This window comes from Octodon degus, unplaced genomic scaffold (genome assembly GCF_000260255.1).
Source record: "Octodon degus isolate 3935 unplaced genomic scaffold, OctDeg1.0 scaffold00027, whole genome shotgun sequence".
In the NCBI taxonomy this organism is placed as follows: Eukaryota; Metazoa; Chordata; class Mammalia; order Rodentia; family Octodontidae; genus Octodon; species Octodon degus.
In genome coordinates this window covers 5,666,185-5,685,296 of record NW_004524603.1, presented here as the reverse complement: position 1 = coordinate 5,685,296, position 19,112 = coordinate 5,666,185, and the positions used below count along the sequence as shown (strand labels likewise).

Sequence of the window (19,112 nt, the reverse complement as noted above, 5' to 3'; positions counted from 1 at the left end):
TCAGCATCTATAGGGCAGCCCCAAGCCTCTGCCAGACACCTGGGTCCCCACTTATCAGCTCTGGTCCTTATGGCGGAACCCAGGCGTCCGGCCCCCCACCCTCTGAGCCAGCGGGCGTGGAGCCGAAGCTTTAGAGCCTCCGGCTGGCCTTGTTCCTGTCCCATTGTGTAGGGGACAGGGGCGGGGCGAGGGCCAGCACAGGAGAGTCCCCCTCCCCTCAGCCCCCTCCCTGCTTCCTAAGGAAAAGGCCAGGACTGCTGGAGCGGGTGGCAGAACTGACGCGAGGCTGACATGGGCAACTTCAAGAGTGTGGGCCAGGAGCCCGGGCCGCCCTGTGGCCTGGGGCTGGGGCTGGGCCTGGGGCTATGCGGCAAGCAAGGCCCAGCATCTCCAGGGCCAGCGCCAGCACCGGAACCCAGCTGGGCACCAGCATCCCCCCCTCTGCCCCCACCAGCACCAGACATCAGGTGAGAGCCGGGTGGCCAGGAGCAGCGGACAGGAGGGCAGTGCAGATACATGATGTCCAGGGCCAGAGCCCACCTCCTGGCCAGGAGGCCAGGCCGCCAACACAGAGGCTACTGCTGTGGACAGAGCAGGACGGGCAAAGAGGCTCATGTGACGGACCAGGGTTGCTGGGCTTGGTGGCGCACGCCTACAATCCCACTGTTCAAGAGAAGGATCCTGGAGGATCACCACACGTTTGAGGCCAGTCTGGGCTATATAATGAGTTCAAGGCCAGCTGAATTACCTAGCAAAACCGTGTCTCAAAAAAAAGAAGAAAAAGAAAAAAAGAGATGGACAGACAGACAGAAAGACAGACAGACTGACTAGGGTCAGGACTGGCTGGTGACAGGTAGAAAGTACAAAGGTTTCTGCTGTAGAATCGGGCCAGGGTCTGAATATTGCTCCACCATTAAGAGCTGTCGGGGTTGGGCGAGTTACTTAATCTCTCTGACCACTGTTTTTTATAAGCAGAGTTTGGTGCTGCCAACCCCACCAGGCTGTGAGTTTCTAGCTCACTGCAGGCCTTCAACACGTAGTAGTGGTGATTACTGAATTGGAGGTGGGGGGGGGTGAATGGCCTAGGAGAGGGAGAAGTGGGGTGTCGTGGGAGGGGGAGAGAGTTGGGCCAGGAGACTCAGGCTCTGGGGTGGGGATGCTATGAAGACAGAGCTGCGCGGCCCTCTTTGTGCTCCAGGGCCCCCTCCCCATGGCTCTGACCCTCAACCCAGGTCCCAGAAGAGTTCTCCCTGGGGCAAAGGTCCCTGGAGAAGAGAAGGACCAGGAGCCAGATGGGGTGCAGGCCAGGCTGCTCCTGCGGAGGTCTGAGCCCTGCAGCCCAGGCACGGGGGGCCTGCGTCCCTCCCTTCCTCCCTCTCTCGCTGGCGGCTCTGGGAGGAAGTGATAAGGCCTCCAGGGCTTCCCTTCACACAGGCCACTGTCAGGAGGGGTGTGAGTGGAAGGAAAATCAGGGCTGAGGGATCCCAGCCTGGTCCCTCAGCCTGAGCATGTCCCCGTCCCCTCACGTAGGGCTCATGCCAATTCGGGCTGGCCACTTGTCCTAGTCCAGTCTGCTGCTAGAAGGCAGCGCTTGGGGTGGGTGATACATAAAGGTATCCGTTGTCCACGGCTCTGGAGGCAGAAGTCCAAAGGTGTGGCACAGGTGTCTGCTCCGCAGCCTGTGAGGCCCAGGCCACCTGCACGAGGCAGGAAGGTGAGCGGCATGCACCTTAGTTTGTCTGTGTTTGGAAACAGTCCCACTATGTGGTCCAGGTTGGCCTTAAACTGCTGATAGTCCTTCTGCCTCAGCCTTCTGAGTGCTAAGATTAGTTACACACCACATGTCCAGCTCCAGAGCTTGCATTTATAACACAGCCAAGCTGCTAGAGCCCGCTGAGCCACTGGTCCCTTGATTTAGGCCTGGAGCCATCCTTATGAGGACACCTTTCAACCCCATCACATCCCCATGGTCTCTGCTGGGAACCCAGTGTCCAACATGTGAAACTGGGGTACGTGTGCAAGCCCCGGCAGCAAGCCCTCTGCAGAAGAGGCAAGGTGGGCACCCATGGCGGCCTCTGGCATCAGGACCCAGATACAGGGCAGAAGTGAAGGCCCCACCTGTGCATGCACTGGTGGAGACCTGTCCATCTGAGCCTCAGGCCCCTCATGTGTGAGCAAGGCCACACGTGCCGCCCACCTGCCACTGTTGTTACGAGACTAGAAGCGCAGAACTTGGTCAGCCAGGCCATCAGTGCTGCAGGAGTGGCCTCCAGTCTACACAGGGAGGAGGCAAAGAGAACAAATTCCCCCCTGTGACTCTATTCCTGGTCCCAACAGCCCCCCGCTAACCCGGCCCCCGGACGGGCCCAAGTTCCCTCGAGTGAAGAACTGGGAGGTGGGCAGCATTGCCTACGACACCCTCAGCGCCCAGGCTCAGCAGGTGAGGAGGCCCCAAAATATCTCTGGGGCATTGGGGGGCCCAATCTCAGAAGAGACCAAAGTGAGGAAGTTCCAGCCTGCTCCCAGATTGGCCTCTGGTCTCTAACAAGGATGCTAACTGGGGAAAACCAGAGGATGGAGGGGTGTGCAGGGGCCTCCCAGCCTTCACTTGAGTCTTGCCCCGCCTCTGCCCCGCAGTCCCACGACAGCCTTGCTTCCAGTACCAGCCCTGCAGGTACCCATACCTCGCTGGGCCCTTGCTCCCATGCCCCCCATAACACACACTGCACCCTGAGCTGCTGGGCCTCTGTGCTCCCTGCCCCTTGAACCAGGACGGGCCCTGCACCCCAAGACGCTGCCTGGGCTCCTTCGTATTTCCAAGGAAACTACAAGGCCGGCCTTCCCAATCCCCGCCGCCTCAGGAGCAGCTGCTGGGTCAAGCCAGGGACTTCATCAACCAGTACTACAGCTCCATCAAGAGGTGAGACCTTCCTAACACCCCAGGCCTCCTCATCCAGCTGGGACCTTAGAAACCCCAGGGTCACCCTATTGCCAAACTCCTCTCCTGCAGGAGCGGCTCCCTGGCCCATGAGCATCGGCTACAGGAGGTGGAGGCTGAGGTGGCGGCCACAGGAACTTACCAGCTCCGGGAGAGTGAGCTGGTGTTTGGGGCCAAGCAGGCCTGGCGTAACGCCCCCCGCTGTGTGGGCCGGATCCAATGGGGGAAGCTGCAGGTGTGGCCAGTGGACTCATTCATGGGGCAAGGAACAGAGGGGAGGGCACTGGCATGGGCAGCTCCTGACCTTCCCTGGAGATGTGAAGCAGAAGGGCAGGAGATGCCTGTGGTTGGGAAGACCTACAGCAATGCTGAAGGGGAGAGAGAGAGAGAGAGAGAGAGAGAGAGAGAGAGAGAGAGAGAGAGATCCAAAAAGGTCCCCTAACTGACTGCCTGACACACACTCAAAAGTGTCCCCAATCAAATGGCCATGAGCCTGTCTAAGACTTGCCCAATGCTTGCAGCTGTTCAACCTATAGAGAACTCTGGCTTTGCCCCCATGGGCCCCAGGCCAGCCCTTGCAACCCCTGACCCTGCTACAGGAGGACATGGGAACCCCTCCTTGACCCTCTACAGCAATGCTCCCTCGCATCAGAATGTCAAGTGGCAGAGTCCCCAGAACCGGCCTAGACCTAGCACAGCCCTCTGTCCCAGCAACAGTGTGCTCAGAGAGTTAGGTGACTGATGGATGGCAGTCACTGGCCTCTGCTAGGGCCACAGCACTAGGGTTTCCCTAGGTGGACATCAGCTGGCTGTGCCCAGATCCCTGTGCCAGGTATGCAGTCGGCTCCTAGAGTGTGGGGAGATCAAGGCCAAGTAAGAGGCTCCAAACAGGATCTGCAGGGCGTGAGGGTGCGGGAGGCTGGCTGCAAAGGAGCAGAGAAGCAGGCACTCAGGTCCCCTCTTTCCTCGCCCTTCCCAACCACCACCACCACCACCAACCCCCCCACCACCACCACCCGCCAGTGCAGGTGTTTGATGCCCGGGACTGCAGGTCTGCGCACGAGATGTTCACCTATATCTGCAACCACGTGAAGTATGCCACCAACCGGGGCAACCTCCGGTGAGTGCCCCTGCCATGCCTCAGACCCCAGCCCGCCTGCCCAGGCGCCCTGCAGGAAGAACCCTGACCAGCCCCTTTCCGTCCTCAGCTCAGCCATCACAGTGTTCCCACAGCGCTGCCCAGGCCGCGGAGACTTCCGCATCTGGAACAGCCAGCTGGTGCGCTACGCCGGCTACAGGCAGCAGGATGGCTCCGTGCGGGGGGACCCAGCCAATGTGGAAATCACGGAGGTGGGCACTGAGATGAGAGGGGGCAGCCAGTGGGGGGAGGCACGAGGGGACCCGGCCAGAGAGGCTGTTCAAGCCAGGTGTGGAGGTTGGCTTTGAGAGAGAGAGAGAGCGAGAGCACACAGAAAGACAGAACCCTCACTACGAGTCAGCTGCGTAGAGACCCTGTACCAACTACAAAAAATTAATTAATAATGGGGTTCTATAAGCCAGAAGAGGGGGGGTCCCTCCTTGTGAAGGATAGGAGGTACCAAAAAAGGGGCTCCAGGGTAGGCCTGGAGACCCAGCGATGAGGGATCCCGGGGTGAAGGGTGGGCACGGACTAAGGGGAGGGACTCTGGGGAAGACAGGCATGGAGCCTCATAGACCCCGCCCACTTGCTCCCCACAGCTCTGCGTGCAGCACGGCTGGACCCCAGGAAATGGCCGTTTCGACGTGCTGCCCTTGCTGCTGCAGGCCCCTGACGAGGCCCCTGAACTCTTCACTCTGCCCCCTGAGCTGATCCTGGAGGTGCCCCTGGAGCACCCAACGTGAGCGCGAGAGGGCCAGGGTGGAGGAGGGGCTGTGGGAGCCACGGAGCGAAGGCTGACCCAGCCAACACCCCCAGGCTGGAGTGGTTCGCAGCCCTGGGCCTGCGCTGGTACGCCCTCCCCGCGGTGTCCAACATGCTGCTGGAAATCGGGGGCCTGGAGTTCCCCGCCGCCCCTTTTAGTGGCTGGTACATGAGCAGCGAGATCGGCATGAGGAACTTCTGTGACCCGCACCGCTACAACATCCTGGAGGTGAGGGGCCCTCGCCAGGCGCAGGAAAGCCCCAGCTGGGCCAGGCGCAAAGACCAGGGCTCTGGGATCACAGATGTTGGGGCACAGGGTGTGCGTGCGTGCGTGCGTGCGCACATAGCGTGCACATGCTTCCTGAGCCAAGTAAGGTGTACAGTTCCATAGTTCTTGTAAGACTAGCAAAAGGAAGGGTCAGCCAAATAGCTCAGCAAATTAAAGTGCTTGCAAGCAGCCCAGGGGCTGGGGGTTCGATCCCTCGGCCCTTCGGCCCGTGCGCTGAGACCACAATTGAGATTGGGCACAGTGGCGCACCTCTGTAATCCTAGCTCTTGGGAGGCTGTAAACAGGCAGATCACTACAAATCCAATCAAGTAGTGAGACCCTGAACACCCTATAAACCCTTAAGATCAAGCTGGGCATGGTGGGGCATGCTCATGGGATTCCCAGAACTTTGTTGTTTTGATTTTGTTTTTGTTTTTGTGACTATGTATTCTAGGCTGGCCGTGAACTCACTGTGTAGACCTGGCTGACCTGAATTTGTAGTGATCTTCTTGCCTCAGTCTCCCTGATTGCTGCACCACCACACACAGCACTCTGGGAGACTGAGGCAGGAGTGGTGCTCAAGTTCAAGCCCAGCCTGGGCCATTTATTGACTTAGACCCTATCTGAAGGACTAATGATGTAGCTCAGTTCAAAGGCCCTGGATTCAACCTCTGAAAAAAATTAAGGCTCATTTCTGGGAGGAGAAATTCAGGCCCTCTGTAGACAAAACCTGGCCCAGCCCTCCTGGAGGGCCAGCCCCTTGCTACCCACCCCACAGTCCTTTCACTCAGAGTTAGCAGAGAGGCATTCGCCTTCTGCTTCCCGTCCCCTGTCCCTACCAATACTGTGCTCTCACGGCCCAGGATGTGGCTGTCTGCATGGATCTGGACACCCGCACCACATCGTCCCTGTGGAAAGACAAAGCAGCAGTGGAGATCAATGTGGCTGTGCTGCACAGCTACCAGGTACCTGCACCAGACCGGCCAGGAGGGCAAGGGGCTCGGGGCAGGGCAGGTAAAAGACAGGGTGGCTCAAGGATGCTAGGGCGGGGCTCTTAAAGGTGTGGTCCCACAGTCCCTGGGCCACAGGGCACACTGGGCCTCCAGCTCTACACACAATGGTGCCGTGCCAGGGGGCAGCAAGGGGGTACCTAGTGCATGCCAGGTGCCTTGCTGTCAGTAATTCTGCTCCTGGGCCTATTGCGGGACCCTCAGGGAGTCTGGGACCTCTAATACCTGGACAGAGTGCATGCTGGGTAGGGAGTGTAGTGCATTCTGGGAGATATCATTGAGGACAGTCATGCCCGCTGAGTATTTTCATGGGGTTCCAGATGGATGAAATTTTGGCTTTGGGTCAAGGCAAACAAATTCCAGAGGTTAGGGCTTCCACTGCATGATGAACACAGGAGTAGCAGGACCAAACAAGCTGCAGGTTAGAGGTGACATAGCAGTCAGAGGGGACAGAATATAGGTTAGGTCTGTGGTGACCCAGGTTCAGTGTGACCTGGGGTGACAGAAGCAGTGGAGGCTAAAGGGGCAGAATCTATAGGGCGCTTCTGAGTCCAGCCTTCCCTTCCCTGCCCTCAGCTGGCCAAGGTGACCATTGTGGACCACCACGCTGCCACAGCCTCCTTCATGAAGCACCTGGAGAACGAGCAGAAGGCCCGGGGCGGGTGCCCAGCCGACTGGGCCTGGATCGTGCCTCCCATCTCAGGCAGCCTCACTCCCGTCTTCCATCAGGAAATGGTCAACTATTTCCTGTCCCCAGCCTTCCGCTACCAGGTGTCCGCCCCATCAGCTCCTGCCCACCTGGGCCCACCTTCTGCCAAGCAGCCTCCAGGGCCTGCTCACCTTATGTTTTTTTCTCCCCTCCCTCTGTGCCCCGTGCTTCCCTGCAGCCAGACCCCTGGAAGGGGAGTGGAGCCAAGGGCACTGGCATCACCAGGAAGAAGACCTTCAAGGAAGTGGCCAAGTGGGTGCCCTAGGGGTGTGCCCTACCACTATGTGCTTCCTGTGGGCCCAGCCCCCTAGTGGCACCCCAAGACCTTGTATGATGGGCTGGACCCCTGCCCAGGGAGTCCCCGCTTCTGTTACCCAGACACCCACATGGCACCCTCACCCACAGTGCAGTGAAGATCTCTGCCTCGCTCATGGGCACAGTCATGGCGAAGCGGGTGAAGGCCACCATCCTGTATGGCTCCGAGACCGGCCGGGCCCAGAACTATGCACAGCAGCTGGGGCGGCTCTTCCGGAAGGCATTCGATCCCCGGGTAGGCCTGAGACCAGAGAGACAGGGAGCTGGATGTGGTGGGGGCTCTGCCAGTGTCTTCAGAGAAGCCGAGAGGGCAGGAGGAGCCACAAGTCAGGGCTGACAAGCACCCCGGCATTCACAAGGCTTCAGGAATGGAGTCAGGATCTGAACCTTGCCTTGCCTGCCAAGGAGGCCCAATGTCGGGACAGGGGCAGTAGGGGGCTGGGTCCTTGGGATGTCTGTCTTCTCACCCACAGGTCCTGTGTATGGATGAGTATGACGTGGTGTCCCTGGAGCACGAGACATTGGTGCTGGTGGTGACCAGCACATTTGGGAATGGGGATCCTCCAGAGAATGGAGAGGTGAGGTGTTCCAGGAGGGGGCGGCCACTGGGAATGCGGATGGTGGGTGGCGTGGCTGGACAGATGTGTGTGCTTGCATACACACACACACACACACACACACACACACACACACACGCACGGGCAGAAAATTCAGATTCCGAGGTAGCTTCATGTGAGTGGACCTGCCAGCAGGAGCCCCAGTCTCTCCACTCCAAGCCGCAGACCCATGCACTCCCACACCTGCTGAGCTGTGCTCCTAAGTCTTGGCACAAGTTTTTAATGTGACAAAGGCACTTCCTGGCTGACCCAAGAGGTCAGAGTGTCCTGGGTATTGACAAGGAAGAAAAACAGTAAGAGCCCACTCAGTCTCCCACTTGAGCTTTTCCTTTCCCTTCCCTTCCCTTCCCTTCCCTTCCCTTCCCTTCCCTTCCCTTCCCTTCTCTTTTGCTTTTCTTAACATGCCAGCTTAGATTAGCCCACTGGCCTTGTCAGCAACTCTTCAACACAAAACCAGAGTGCACCTTCCTGCCTCCCCAGCTCCCCAAGGGCCTTGCTGTTGACCATCACAGTGTGCACATCTCCAGGCTGCCCCCAATCTCCAGGCATTTCAGGGTCTCCCACATGCTGGACCGAGGTGCTAAATGCCTCGTTAGCCACGCAGGGCCTTTCTGGTCTCCTACTCTAAATCCCCCCTAAAGCATCCTTGATTTCTGGGTGCAAATCTGTGAAATGTCAGCCGTCATTCAGATCAGCCACTTCAACACAAATAACACCTGTCTCGGCATCTGCTTGGCATACGGTGGGAATGCTTGCTGCACCCTGCGGGGCAGAGGGCATCATGTGGCAAGACAGAGCAGGAGTGCCAGAAAGTTTGCTTTGTAAGAAGGCCACCTTTGCCCCAACCCATTCATCCCACACCTGTGGCCTGAGTGGGCTGGCAGATGGCCCTCAGGACCTGAGCGCCTCCCAAAGGCCCCACCCCTAAGCATTATTACCCTGTGACTTTAGATTTCTGACACATGGATTTTAAGTAGCACCATAAATTAACTTCTACTCACATAAGAGTAATCCATGCGCCTGTGCAGCCCACGGCCTCACAAGACAGAACGTCTCCATCGGCCAAGGCAGGCCCCTCCTCATTTCCCCCGAGTCAGTCTTCCGGGTCTGTCTCCCTGCTGCTCTTGGGATCTGTCATGAAAGACGGGCTTCTCCTCCCCCAGAATGTCATATAAATGCAAGCACACGGTGCTGTGGCTTCTGTCGTTCAGCCTGTTTTCTGAGCCTCGTCCGTGATCCAGTGCTTGGTCCCTTTCTGCTGAGGAGTGGCGTTCATTGTGCCACTACCCCAGCTTGTTTATCCATCTTCCACTGGTAGACAACTTGGGCCACTTCCAGTTTGGGGCTATTATAAGGAAAGCTGTTAGGAACATTCTTACTCCAGGCTCTCGTGGGCTCATGTTTTCATTTCTCTTGGATAAATACTTATGAGTGGAATTACTAGGTCATAGACTAGACCTAAGTTTACTGTTTTCCCCCCTTTTTCAAAACTGCTAAATGGCCAAATTTGTGCATGTCAATCTTATCATAAAATTTTATTTTATTTTATTTTATTTTATTTTATTTTATTTTATTTTATTTTATTTTATTTTATTTTATTTTATTTTTTTTGGTGGAACCAGGGATTAAACTCAGACCTTTGCACTTGCCAGGGAAGCACTTATTCTACTGAGCCAGCTCCCCACCCCTCTACCATAAAATTTTAAATGGAGTAAATATAGGATCTATCCCATAAAAAATGGGGCATATTCTTCAAAATTGTGAACAAGAGTATTCATACCAGCATTAGTCATTACACCCCACATCAGAAATAGTTCAGAGGGGCCGGGGAGATGGCTTAGTAGAATAAGCACTTCCCTGGCAATCGCAAGGACCTGAGTTCAATCCCCGCTTCCGCAAAAAAAAAAAAAAAATTATTCAAATGACAGTGACAGCTTGGATCAATAAATTGTACACTCAAATACAACACAGGAGAAATGTGGACAAATTCTACCTCATACAATACTTATTGGTGAACCCCAAAACAAAAAAGTGAAAAGAAACCAAATAGAAAAGAACACATATAATAGGATTCGCTTTGTCCAAAGTTCAAAAGCAGGCAACAGCAATATCCATGGTGTGACAACTCAGGAGAGCGGTCAGGCACCCCTACCTAGGTTGGGAGCCTGAAGGTGACTTCTGGGATGGTGGAGACAGTTCTGTACAGATGCTGAATATGCAAGTGTGTCAGTTGGTGAAAAATCTATCCTCAAGTGATAGCACACACCTGTAATCCCAGCACTGCAAGTTCAAGGCCAGCCTGGGCTACAAAGTGAGTTCAAGTTCAGACTGAGCTGTATAGTGAGACCCTGTCTCAAAAAGACAAAAGAGGCCAGGGGAGGTGCACACTCCTATAATCCCAGCAGTGAGGAGACTGAGGTAGGAGGATTGCTCAGTTCAAGGTCAGTTTGTCGAAAGAAAGAAGGAAAGAAAGAAAGAAAGAAAGAAAGAAAGAAAGAAAGAAAGAAAGAAAGAGAGAGAAAGATTCACCCACCTATACATTTACAGCAAGTGTGCTTTTCTGATATTATACTTCGACAAAGCATTACAAACTAAGGCAATTCAAATCTCACGTGCTACTTGTGGCGAACCTGCAGAGTCACACCCAAGCACATCCACAGTATTTATTTATTTATTTATTTATTTATTTATTTATTTTTAAATTTTTAACATTTATTTATAGTGTGTGTGTGTGTGTGTGTGTGGCCAGCTCAGCCCACCAGGGGGCGGGCGGGCTGGCATGTGGTGCTGGGGGATCGAACCACAGTCCCTGTGCTTTGCCAAGCTTGTTCCAAGTAGGTGCTTTAGATCACTGAGCCATCTCTCCAGCCCCACATCCACAGTATTTAGATGTGATTTCCTTTCTTGGTTTCTCCTTTATGTGAAGCTTTGCTGTAGTTCTAAGCCATTTTCAAGGCAGCGTGAAGGCATCTTGCAACCTCCTGAGGAAGGCCACTTAACAGCGCCAGTGGGGGACCCGGGCACTACAGGGGCACTGAGCCTTGTCCACCCATGAAGTTGGCTAAAGCATTAGTGCCCGCTTACACCCTGGGCTGCTGCCACAAGAACAATTCAACTCCCTCAACTAAGTTTTACACCAAGGAATACCTGTCTGAGACACACACACAGAGATGCAGGCTGTGTGTGTGCGTGTGTGTGCGTGTGTGTGTGTGTGTAGGGCTGTGCTGGGCACTGCGTGTGACCTCAAAATGTCCTGAGTAAGAGGAAAGTGATGCCTGGTGGCGCCCGAATGGCGGGATACGACATAGCCACAGAAAGAATGAGGCCAGGCTTGATGCCTCCACCTGGAGGGATTCCACGATAGACCATTAATAAAACCAGGCGCATAGTTTGGTCCCACTTCTACTTTTGTAAAATATAAATAGACACACAGATGTAAGTACAGACAGTCCCCACTTAGGATGATTTGGCTTATGACTTTTTTGATCGTATGAAAGCAACATGCGTGCATTAGAAACTGAATTTCAAATCTTGAAATGCTGTCTTTGCCCAGACCAGAGATGGGTGGTATGATCGTCTCTTTTTTTATTTTTTAATTACATATAGTATTAGGATTGAACTGAGGGCCTTTGCACTGAGCTATATACTCTCAGGTCTCACTAAGTCACTAAGTTACCCAAGTTGGGCCCCAACTTGTGTCCTGCTTCCGCATGCTGGGGTCACAGGTGTGCACTACCACACCCAACTCAGCCTAGTAGTTTTGTTTGTTTGTTCGTTTGTTTTGGCAGAACCGGGAATTGAACTCAAACCCTTGCAATTGCCAGGGATGTGATTATTCTACCAACCCATCTCCCCAGCCCATAGCCTAGTAATTTTAAAGTGCTGTATAGTTTATTTGTTTGTTTTTCACTATTTCTTTTTTGGCACTGGGAATCCAACTCTGGGCCTTGAGCTTGCTAGGCAGGCGCTGTGCCGCTGAGCTACATCCCCGGCCCTGTGCTGTATAGTTTGAAGTAAAGCAGGACTAACCTCCATGCAAACACTTCTCTGGGCAGAGTTTTGCAGCCGCCCTGATGGAGATGTCTGGCCCTTACAACAGCTCCCCTCGGCCAGAGCAGCACAAGTAAGTGGTCACAACAGTTTTGGGGAGGCAGGGAGAAAAAAAGTCTGACGAGCACCCCAATATACACAAGGCCTCAGTCCTCCCAACAGGACTAAGGGAGGTCTGAGAACCACCCTAGCTCCAGGGGACCCCTCCCTTCCGTCCTGGAGATCTGTCCCCTCTGGGGTCCCCAGACTCTGAAACACGGGGGCAGCGCCAGTCCCATGCCTGCTTCAGAGCGAGGGGAGGCAGGCTGAAGCTTCAGACCTGGGCCTCAGCCCCTTCTGAGGGTAAGGCCCTTCCTTCGCAGGCCCAGGCTGGGCCTGACCCACATTTCAGTTCCCTGTGACGCCCTTGTCTTCCCCTTCTCTTGCCAGGAGCTACAAAATACGCTTTAACAGTGTGTCATGCTCAGACCCGCTGGTGTCCTCTTGGAGGCGTAAGAGGAAGGAGTCCAGTAACACAGACAGTGCCGGGGCCCTGGGCACCCTCAGGTTGGGAGTCCTCACCAAAGGGGATGCGGGGGGCAAGCTGCCTAGGCAGACACGGGCCGGCATGGGGGGCTGCAGCAGTGCTCCCTGTACCGCAGGTTCTGTGTATTTGGGCTGGGCTCCCGGGCATACCCACACTTCTGTGCCTTCGCCCGGGCGGTGGACACACGGCTGGAGGAGCTAGGCGGGGAGCGTCTGCTGCAGCTGGGCCAGGGCGACGAGCTGTGTGGCCAGGAAGAGGCCTTCCGTGGCTGGGCCCAGGCGGCCTTCCAGGTGAGGCCCCGATGTCCCCACCTAGCCCCTCACCCTGTCCGGCCTTGCACCACATACACTGCCTCTCACCGAACTGAGGCCCAGGCCCCAACTCTTCACTACCGAGCCTGCAGTAATGAGGCTGGAAGCTCACCACCTCCCTATGCCGTGTAGTTCTCTGCAAAATCCACCCTGTCTCACCATGGCACAGCCAGCTGGGTGGGCTCAGCCCCAAGTAGTGAACAATGTGCTCTGTGAACAGAAGGTACGGTGCCCAGTCAAAAGCGTGGCCCGCTTGGATATGGTAGCACATGTGTGTAATCCCAGTATTCAGGAGGCTAAAGCAAGATTGGTGAAAATTCAAGGCCAGGGCTGGGGAGATGGCTCAGTGGAATAAGTGCTTCCCTGGCAAGCGCAAGGGCCTGAGTTCAATCCCCAGTTCCGCAAAAAGAAAAGAAAAGAAAATTCAAGGTCAGCCTGAACCGCATAGCGAAACCTGGTCTCAAAATGATTTTTTTTTTTAAAAAAAAGTGTGGCCCAGAGACAGCAGACAGGGCCTGGCAGGAGGGCGCTTAACCAGCAGGCTGGGCCCATGAGTGGACACACAAAGGAGATGTAGGTAGGACTGCAGGAAAGAGAGAAGGCAAAAGGGACAGCTGAAACTGAGCCCAGCACAGGTCCTCAGGCTATCAGAGCCCAGGCCAGGGAGGTTCCAGGGACCCTGACTGTAAGCCTGAGAGTCTGTGGGGGGCAGCATTTCCGGCCTGGTAATCCACCTGGAGCTGGCCCGACGGGCTGTGCAGTGCTGGCTCCACTCGCTACAGGAAGACAGCCATCCCTCCATCAAGCTGGAGCACGGCAGGTCTGGCCCCTGGCTGGGAGGACAGTTCCCAGGAGTACACAGGGGCGGGTGAGCTGGGGAGGCAACCAAACTGGACAAGCAGCCCAGATTGACAAGAGGGAATGGGAGAAGACTTCTGAGTCCTTCAGAGCAGGGCAAGACAAGAGGACAGGGCTCAGAGGGCAGTAGCTGTGGGGATAGGAAGGAAGGGAGGGAGGGAGCTGAGGAAGGAAGGAAGGAAGGAAGGAAGGAAGGAAGGAAGGAAGGAAGGAAGGAAGGAAGAGATAAAAGACTGCACACCACAAAAGGAACAGTAGCAGGACCTGGTAAGGTGGGGCTCAGCCAATCGCAGGCCGGCCACAGCGCTCAAGCCTGAGGAGCTGTGTGCCCTGCACGCGCCCACAGTAAGACAGCCTTGCTGTCTCTCTGCACATGCTGTGCCGAAGGTGTTTCATAGAATAATACCTCACTGCATTTTCACCAGAACCCAGAGATGTCAATATAGGGAAACTGAGGCACACACAGGCCTAATCTGCCCTCCACGACCGGAGCTGTGCACCTGCAGGAACAGCCTCCCCGCCCTGGCTGCTGCAGCCACCTGGAGGAAGGAGGCTGTGGGAAACCCCCCAGGTCTCACTGCACCTCTCACTGTCCTGGGGGGGGGGCAGGGGAGGTCCTCAGCTGTCACTCACTCCTCCCTCAGGCTGCCTGTGAGACTTTCTGTGTGGGAGAGGACGCCAAGGCCGCTGCCAGCGACATATTCAGCCCCAAATGCAGCTGGAAGCGCCAGCGCTACCGACTGAGCACCCAGGCCCAGAGCCTGCAGTTGCTGCCAGGTGTGGCCCTGACCAGGCACCAATCTGGCTGGGGGGGACGTTGGGGGTGAGGCATGGGGGGGAGGCATGGGGGGTGCAGCTCACTTATCAGGGGCCAGGCCTGGCTTCCAGGCTAAGGCTTTCTCCTTCGTCCCCATCCCCACCCAGGCCTGATCCATGTGCACAGAAGGAAGATGTTTCAAGCCTCGATCCTTGCAGTAGAAAACTTGCAAAGCAGCAAATCTACGTGAGGAAGTCAGCTCACCCCATGTCTCCACCCTCCCCCTCCCCCAACCCTTCCCTATGACCCGGTTATGAACCCTGAACGCCAGCATCCTCCTCCCCTTCTTCCCACCCCTCCCGCATGGCCGCCTCTAACTCCCCTTCCCCTCTCAGCCGGGCCACGATCCTGGTGCGTCTGGACACTGGAGGCCAGGAAGGGCTGCAGTACCAGCCTGGAGACCACATAGGCATCTGTCCCCCCAACCGGCCTGGGCTGGTGGAGGCACTACTGAGCCGCGTGGAAGACCCACCACCGCCCGCCGAGTCTGTGGCAGTGGAGCAGCTTGAGAAGGGCAGCCCTGGTGAGGGTGCAGGCCGGGCAGCACAGGGACAGCCAGCTGCATCCTCCAGTCTCAGACTCAGCCTCAGCCCTAGCAGAGTGCCACCCCCCTTCCCAGCTCAGCACCAGCCCAGAGCTGGCTGTGCACCACTGCCAGGCTGGCCCTGCTGCTGGATGGTGCACACAACACATGGTCCCTTTCTCAGAATCTGTCCCCATGTACCCCAAAAAGCTGTCCCCTACTTCTGGGCTCCTCCCACATTCTCCCCCTGGCAGACTAACTTGCCCTATGGGGTGCATCTTCTATCAAATCACTACACAAATGAAGGTACACTGGGTGAAGCCAGACCCAAGGGGTGTCCAAATCAACTCCATCTACCCAGGGACCCCCAAACAGACACACCCAGGCTGTCCACAGAGGCCACCACCACCGTTCAAGGGCAAGTTCTCCAAAAACCATGGTGACCCAGTCAGGCCACCAAAGTCAACTTCAACCCAGACAACAGAGCCTGGGCTGAGGCCCCTCCTCAGGGCCCGCTATGCACCCCCAGGTGGCCCTCCTCCCGGCTGGGTACGGGACCCCAGGCTGCCGCCATGCTCACTGCGTCAGGCCCTCACCTTCTTCCTGGACATTACCTCTCCGCCCAGCCCGCGCCTCCTTCGTCTGCTCAGCACCCTGGCCGAAGAGCCCAGCGAACAGCAGGAGCTGGAGGCCCTCAGCCAGGTGGGGCCCCAGGGTGCGGAGCAGAGCCTAGGGCAGATGATGAACTGGGGGGAACCATACAAGGCCCGCCCCATGCTTTCTGCTCCTGGCCAGAATACACTGCTGCTGTGAAACCCAGCTCCAGGCCAACCTATCACTGGAAGCTCAAGGTCTCTTTGGTTTTCTGAGACAGTCTCACTACCTAGTTCAGGTTGACCTTGAACTACAATCCTCATGCTTCAACACCCCCCCCCCGTGTGCTGGGGTCACAAGTGAACATGACCAGCTTTTTCCCCTCTTTCTGGATGCTCAAGGTCTTAAAGATGTGTTGCTTGGCCTGAACTGAAGAACCCTAGGGAGGCTCAGTAGGGAGGGCTCACGAAGGGATGTCACTGGAGAGCGCACAGGAGCTCCCTGCCCAGGGCTTTCTTCCTACCAGGACCCACGGCGCTATGAGGAGTGGAAGTGGTTCCGATGCCCCACCCTGCTGGAGGTACTGGAGCAGTTCCCATCTGTGGCCCTGCCTGCGCCCCTGCTGCTCACCCAGCTGCCCCTGCTCCAGCCTCGGTACTACTCTGTCAGCTCCGCACCCAGCGCCCACCCCAAAGAGATCCACCTCACGGTGGCTGTGCTTGCATACAGGACCCAGGGTAAGGCTGGGAGCAGGGTGGGCCTGGCCTCAGCAGGCTGGGGAAGAAGACCCCTCATGGCTTCTCTCCTCCCCTAGATGGGCTGGGGCCTCTGCACTACGGGGTCTGCTCCACGTGGCTGAGTCAACTCAAAGCTGGTGACCAGGTGCCCTGCTTCATTAGGGGGTAAGTGGCTAAGTGCCCTGGAGGATGAGGAGGGACATGAAGAGAACATATGTCTGTCCAAGCCAGAGTAGAGAAGGGTCACAAGGACATCTGGGGACGGGTAAGGAATCAAGGGAGGGTCACACAGGATCCAGTGGTAGCTCTGGTGAGAGGGGTTATTAGAAACAGGAGGGACCTCATAACAGACCCAGCACAGGGTATCAGTGGATCATTAGAACTCTGGCTGACCAGTTTGACTGAGGGTCCTGCCCTAGAACTGTAAGACCCAGGGACTCGGCAGGGCTGAGGCCACTGGCTCTGTGCTGGCGTGGCTTCTGCATGCCTCTCTGCACCCCTGGACACATCCCGGGTTGGAAAGCACAGCAGACCAGACTGTGGTCTCCAAGACCGCACTGGGTCGAGGGAGGACACACATAGTATTGCAGAGGAGATAACATCCTGCCCTCCACCGGTCCAGAAGTCTCTCCAGCCCAGCAGTCAGAGGCCAAGTCTAAGTGGGCTTGAGAATTCCCAGGCTGGTACCAGCTAGGCCCAGGGATCCAAACCTACCAAGCAGGCAAAATTACCAATAAATTACACCAATTCATTATAAACCAGATATCAATCTTACAGCTATTTAACAATACTTGATGAGCCCCTTATGGACCAAAAATCTGTCTTCCCTTCCCCTATTTTTATATTTTATTTTGTTTTATTTGGTGGAACCAGGGATTGAACTCAGACCCTTGCACTTGCCAGGGAAGCTCTTATTCTACTGAGCCATCTCCCCGGCCCTTTATTTGTGTTTTTGAGACAGGTCTCGCTGTGCAGTTCAGGCTAGCCTTGAACTCACTTTGTAGCTCAGGCTGGCCTCAAACTTGAAGTGGTCCTCCTGCCTCAGCCTCCTGGGTGCTGAGATTACAGGCATGCACCACCACACTCCTGGCTCCCTGTATTTTTAAAAGCCCATAAACTTAGTTATCTAAATATCTTTCAGTCCAAACTAAACTGTATTTTCTGCTGGTCCAATCCCTAAGCACCACAGGCCCAGAGAGTTTGTGGCTGTGAGCAGAGTTCTTTTAGTAAACAATTACATAATCTTACATGACCAGACTAGGAGTGCTAATGCACTTGTCACTGGGTCTTGGGTGGTGGGGACAGGGGACCCAATGGAGGGGAGGCCTGACCAGGTGTCTCTGGCCAGGGCTCCTTCCTTCCGGCTCCCACCTGACCCCAGCTTGCCCTGCATCCTGGTGGGCCCCGGCACTGGCATTGCCCCCTTCCGGGGATTCTGGCAGGAGCGCCTGCACGACATTGAGAGCAAAGGTGAGGCCCAACGAACACTCAGGATGGTGCGGAGGCAGGGGGAGGGACAAAGGGGCGGGGCTGGAAGAAGACTGGAAGAGAGAGGACAGAGAGGGCAAGAACCGAGCCAAAGGTGAAGGGAAGTTTACTAGACCAAGGCAGAGAGAGGGACCAGCGGAAGAGCTGGTGCCAGTCATCTGCCTCCTGGCGCCTGGCACATGGGGGCTGTTGAGGATCTGGGTGAACATGGGACCACCAAGAGCTCGGTGTTTCAGCCCCTAAATGCCGGACTGTCAGCCTGGGTGGGGGTGCCGGTGGGGCGGCGTCAGTAGGACTACCCCAGATGAAGGGATCCTTCCAAACGCCGTGTTGCCTGCAGGGCTGCAGCCTGCACCCATGACTTTGGTGTTTGGCTGCCGATGCTCCCAACTCGACCATCTCTACCGCGACGAGGTGCAGGATGCGCAGCAGCGTGGGGTGTTTGACCGCGTCCTCACCGCCTTCTCCAGGGAGCCCAACAGCCCCAAGGTGCGACACTCTGAGCTCTTAGAAGCGACCTGAAGATAGTGAGGCGGAAGAATGCAAGGGGCACGCTGAGGCTCAGGCCCAGGACCCGCCCCGCCCCCGGCCCAGGCCCCGCCCCAGGTGCCACCCTGGAAATGTAGGTCTCACCCCGGTCGCCGGGGGTCCTACCACGTCTCGGCCCTCAGACTTACATCTCCCCTCAGACGTACGTGCAGGACATCCTGCGGACCGAGCTAGCTGCTGAGGTGCACCGCGTGCTGTGCCTCGAACGGGGCCACATGTTTGTCTGCGGTGACGTCACCATGGCAACCAGCGTCCTGCAGACTGTGCAGCGAATCCTGGCCACCGAGGGCGACATGGAGCTGGACGAGGCCGGGGACGTCATCGGTGTGCTGCGGGTGAGGAATTGTGCCCCAGCTGGCTGGCCTGGGTGACCCTGGTGGGAGGTCTGCTGTCCTCTCCAATGCGGTTTCTGATCTGCTGAGCTTTCCCCGCAGGATCAGCATCGCTATCACGAGGACATTTTCGGGCTCACGTTGCGCACCCAGGAGGTGACAAGCCGCATACGCACCCAGAGCTTTTCCTTGCAGGAGCGGCACCTGCGGGGTGCAGTGCCCTGGGCGTTTGACCTGCCAGGCCTAGACACCCCCAGTCCTTGACAGCCTATGGCATCCAGTAGGTGTCCCAGAGAGAGGGACTGCACTGGTGGATGACCGGCCTGCTCATTCCCCTGGGAGCAAGTGGCCGCCTCCTTCCTCCAGGCCGGCTCCCGACAGGGTCCCTGTAACCCTGAGCACTTAGCAACAGTGGTGTTCAGGGCGTGCTGCCACCCACTTCAAGTACGTCAGTGACCTGCAGTTCCCCCTCCCCTGCCCCCCTCCAGAGTAGCTCACCTTTAAAGCCTATCTCTGAACCATTCCAATAAATATTTATTATTGAAGATTTACCACAAGAGACTACACCAG

At 56.4% G+C, this 19,112-nt stretch overlaps 1 protein-coding gene across 2 annotated transcripts; it reads left to right on the top strand.

Moving 5' to 3' along the window:
• Positions 1–277: 277 nt before the first annotated feature.
• Nos3 (nitric oxide synthase 3) lies at positions 278–19,093 on the top strand. Of its 2 annotated transcripts, none has more exons than XM_023712862.1 (26): positions 278–467; positions 2,338–2,440; positions 2,862–2,920; positions 3,011–3,173; positions 3,967–4,058; positions 4,147–4,288; positions 4,676–4,815; positions 4,893–5,067; positions 5,970–6,071; positions 6,693–6,887; positions 7,004–7,077; positions 7,231–7,375; positions 7,614–7,718; positions 11,813–11,880; positions 12,237–12,353; positions 12,449–12,623; positions 14,147–14,279; positions 14,427–14,505; positions 14,655–14,842; positions 15,372–15,544; positions 15,963–16,173; positions 16,251–16,338; positions 17,522–17,643; positions 18,002–18,150; positions 18,351–18,545; positions 18,645–19,093. In XM_023712862.1, exons 1-26 carry the CDS (start codon positions 292–294, stop codon positions 18,804–18,806), a joined length of 3,531 nt encoding a protein of 1,176 aa, XP_023568630.1. In that variant the 5' UTR covers positions 278–291; the 3' UTR covers positions 18,807–19,093. The 2 variants fall into 2 exon arrangements, with proteins under 2 accessions (XP_023568630.1, XP_004629056.1); XM_004628999.2 differs by having other exon boundaries at positions 2,772–2,920.
• The last annotated feature ends 19 nt before the right edge of the window (positions 19,094–19,112 follow it).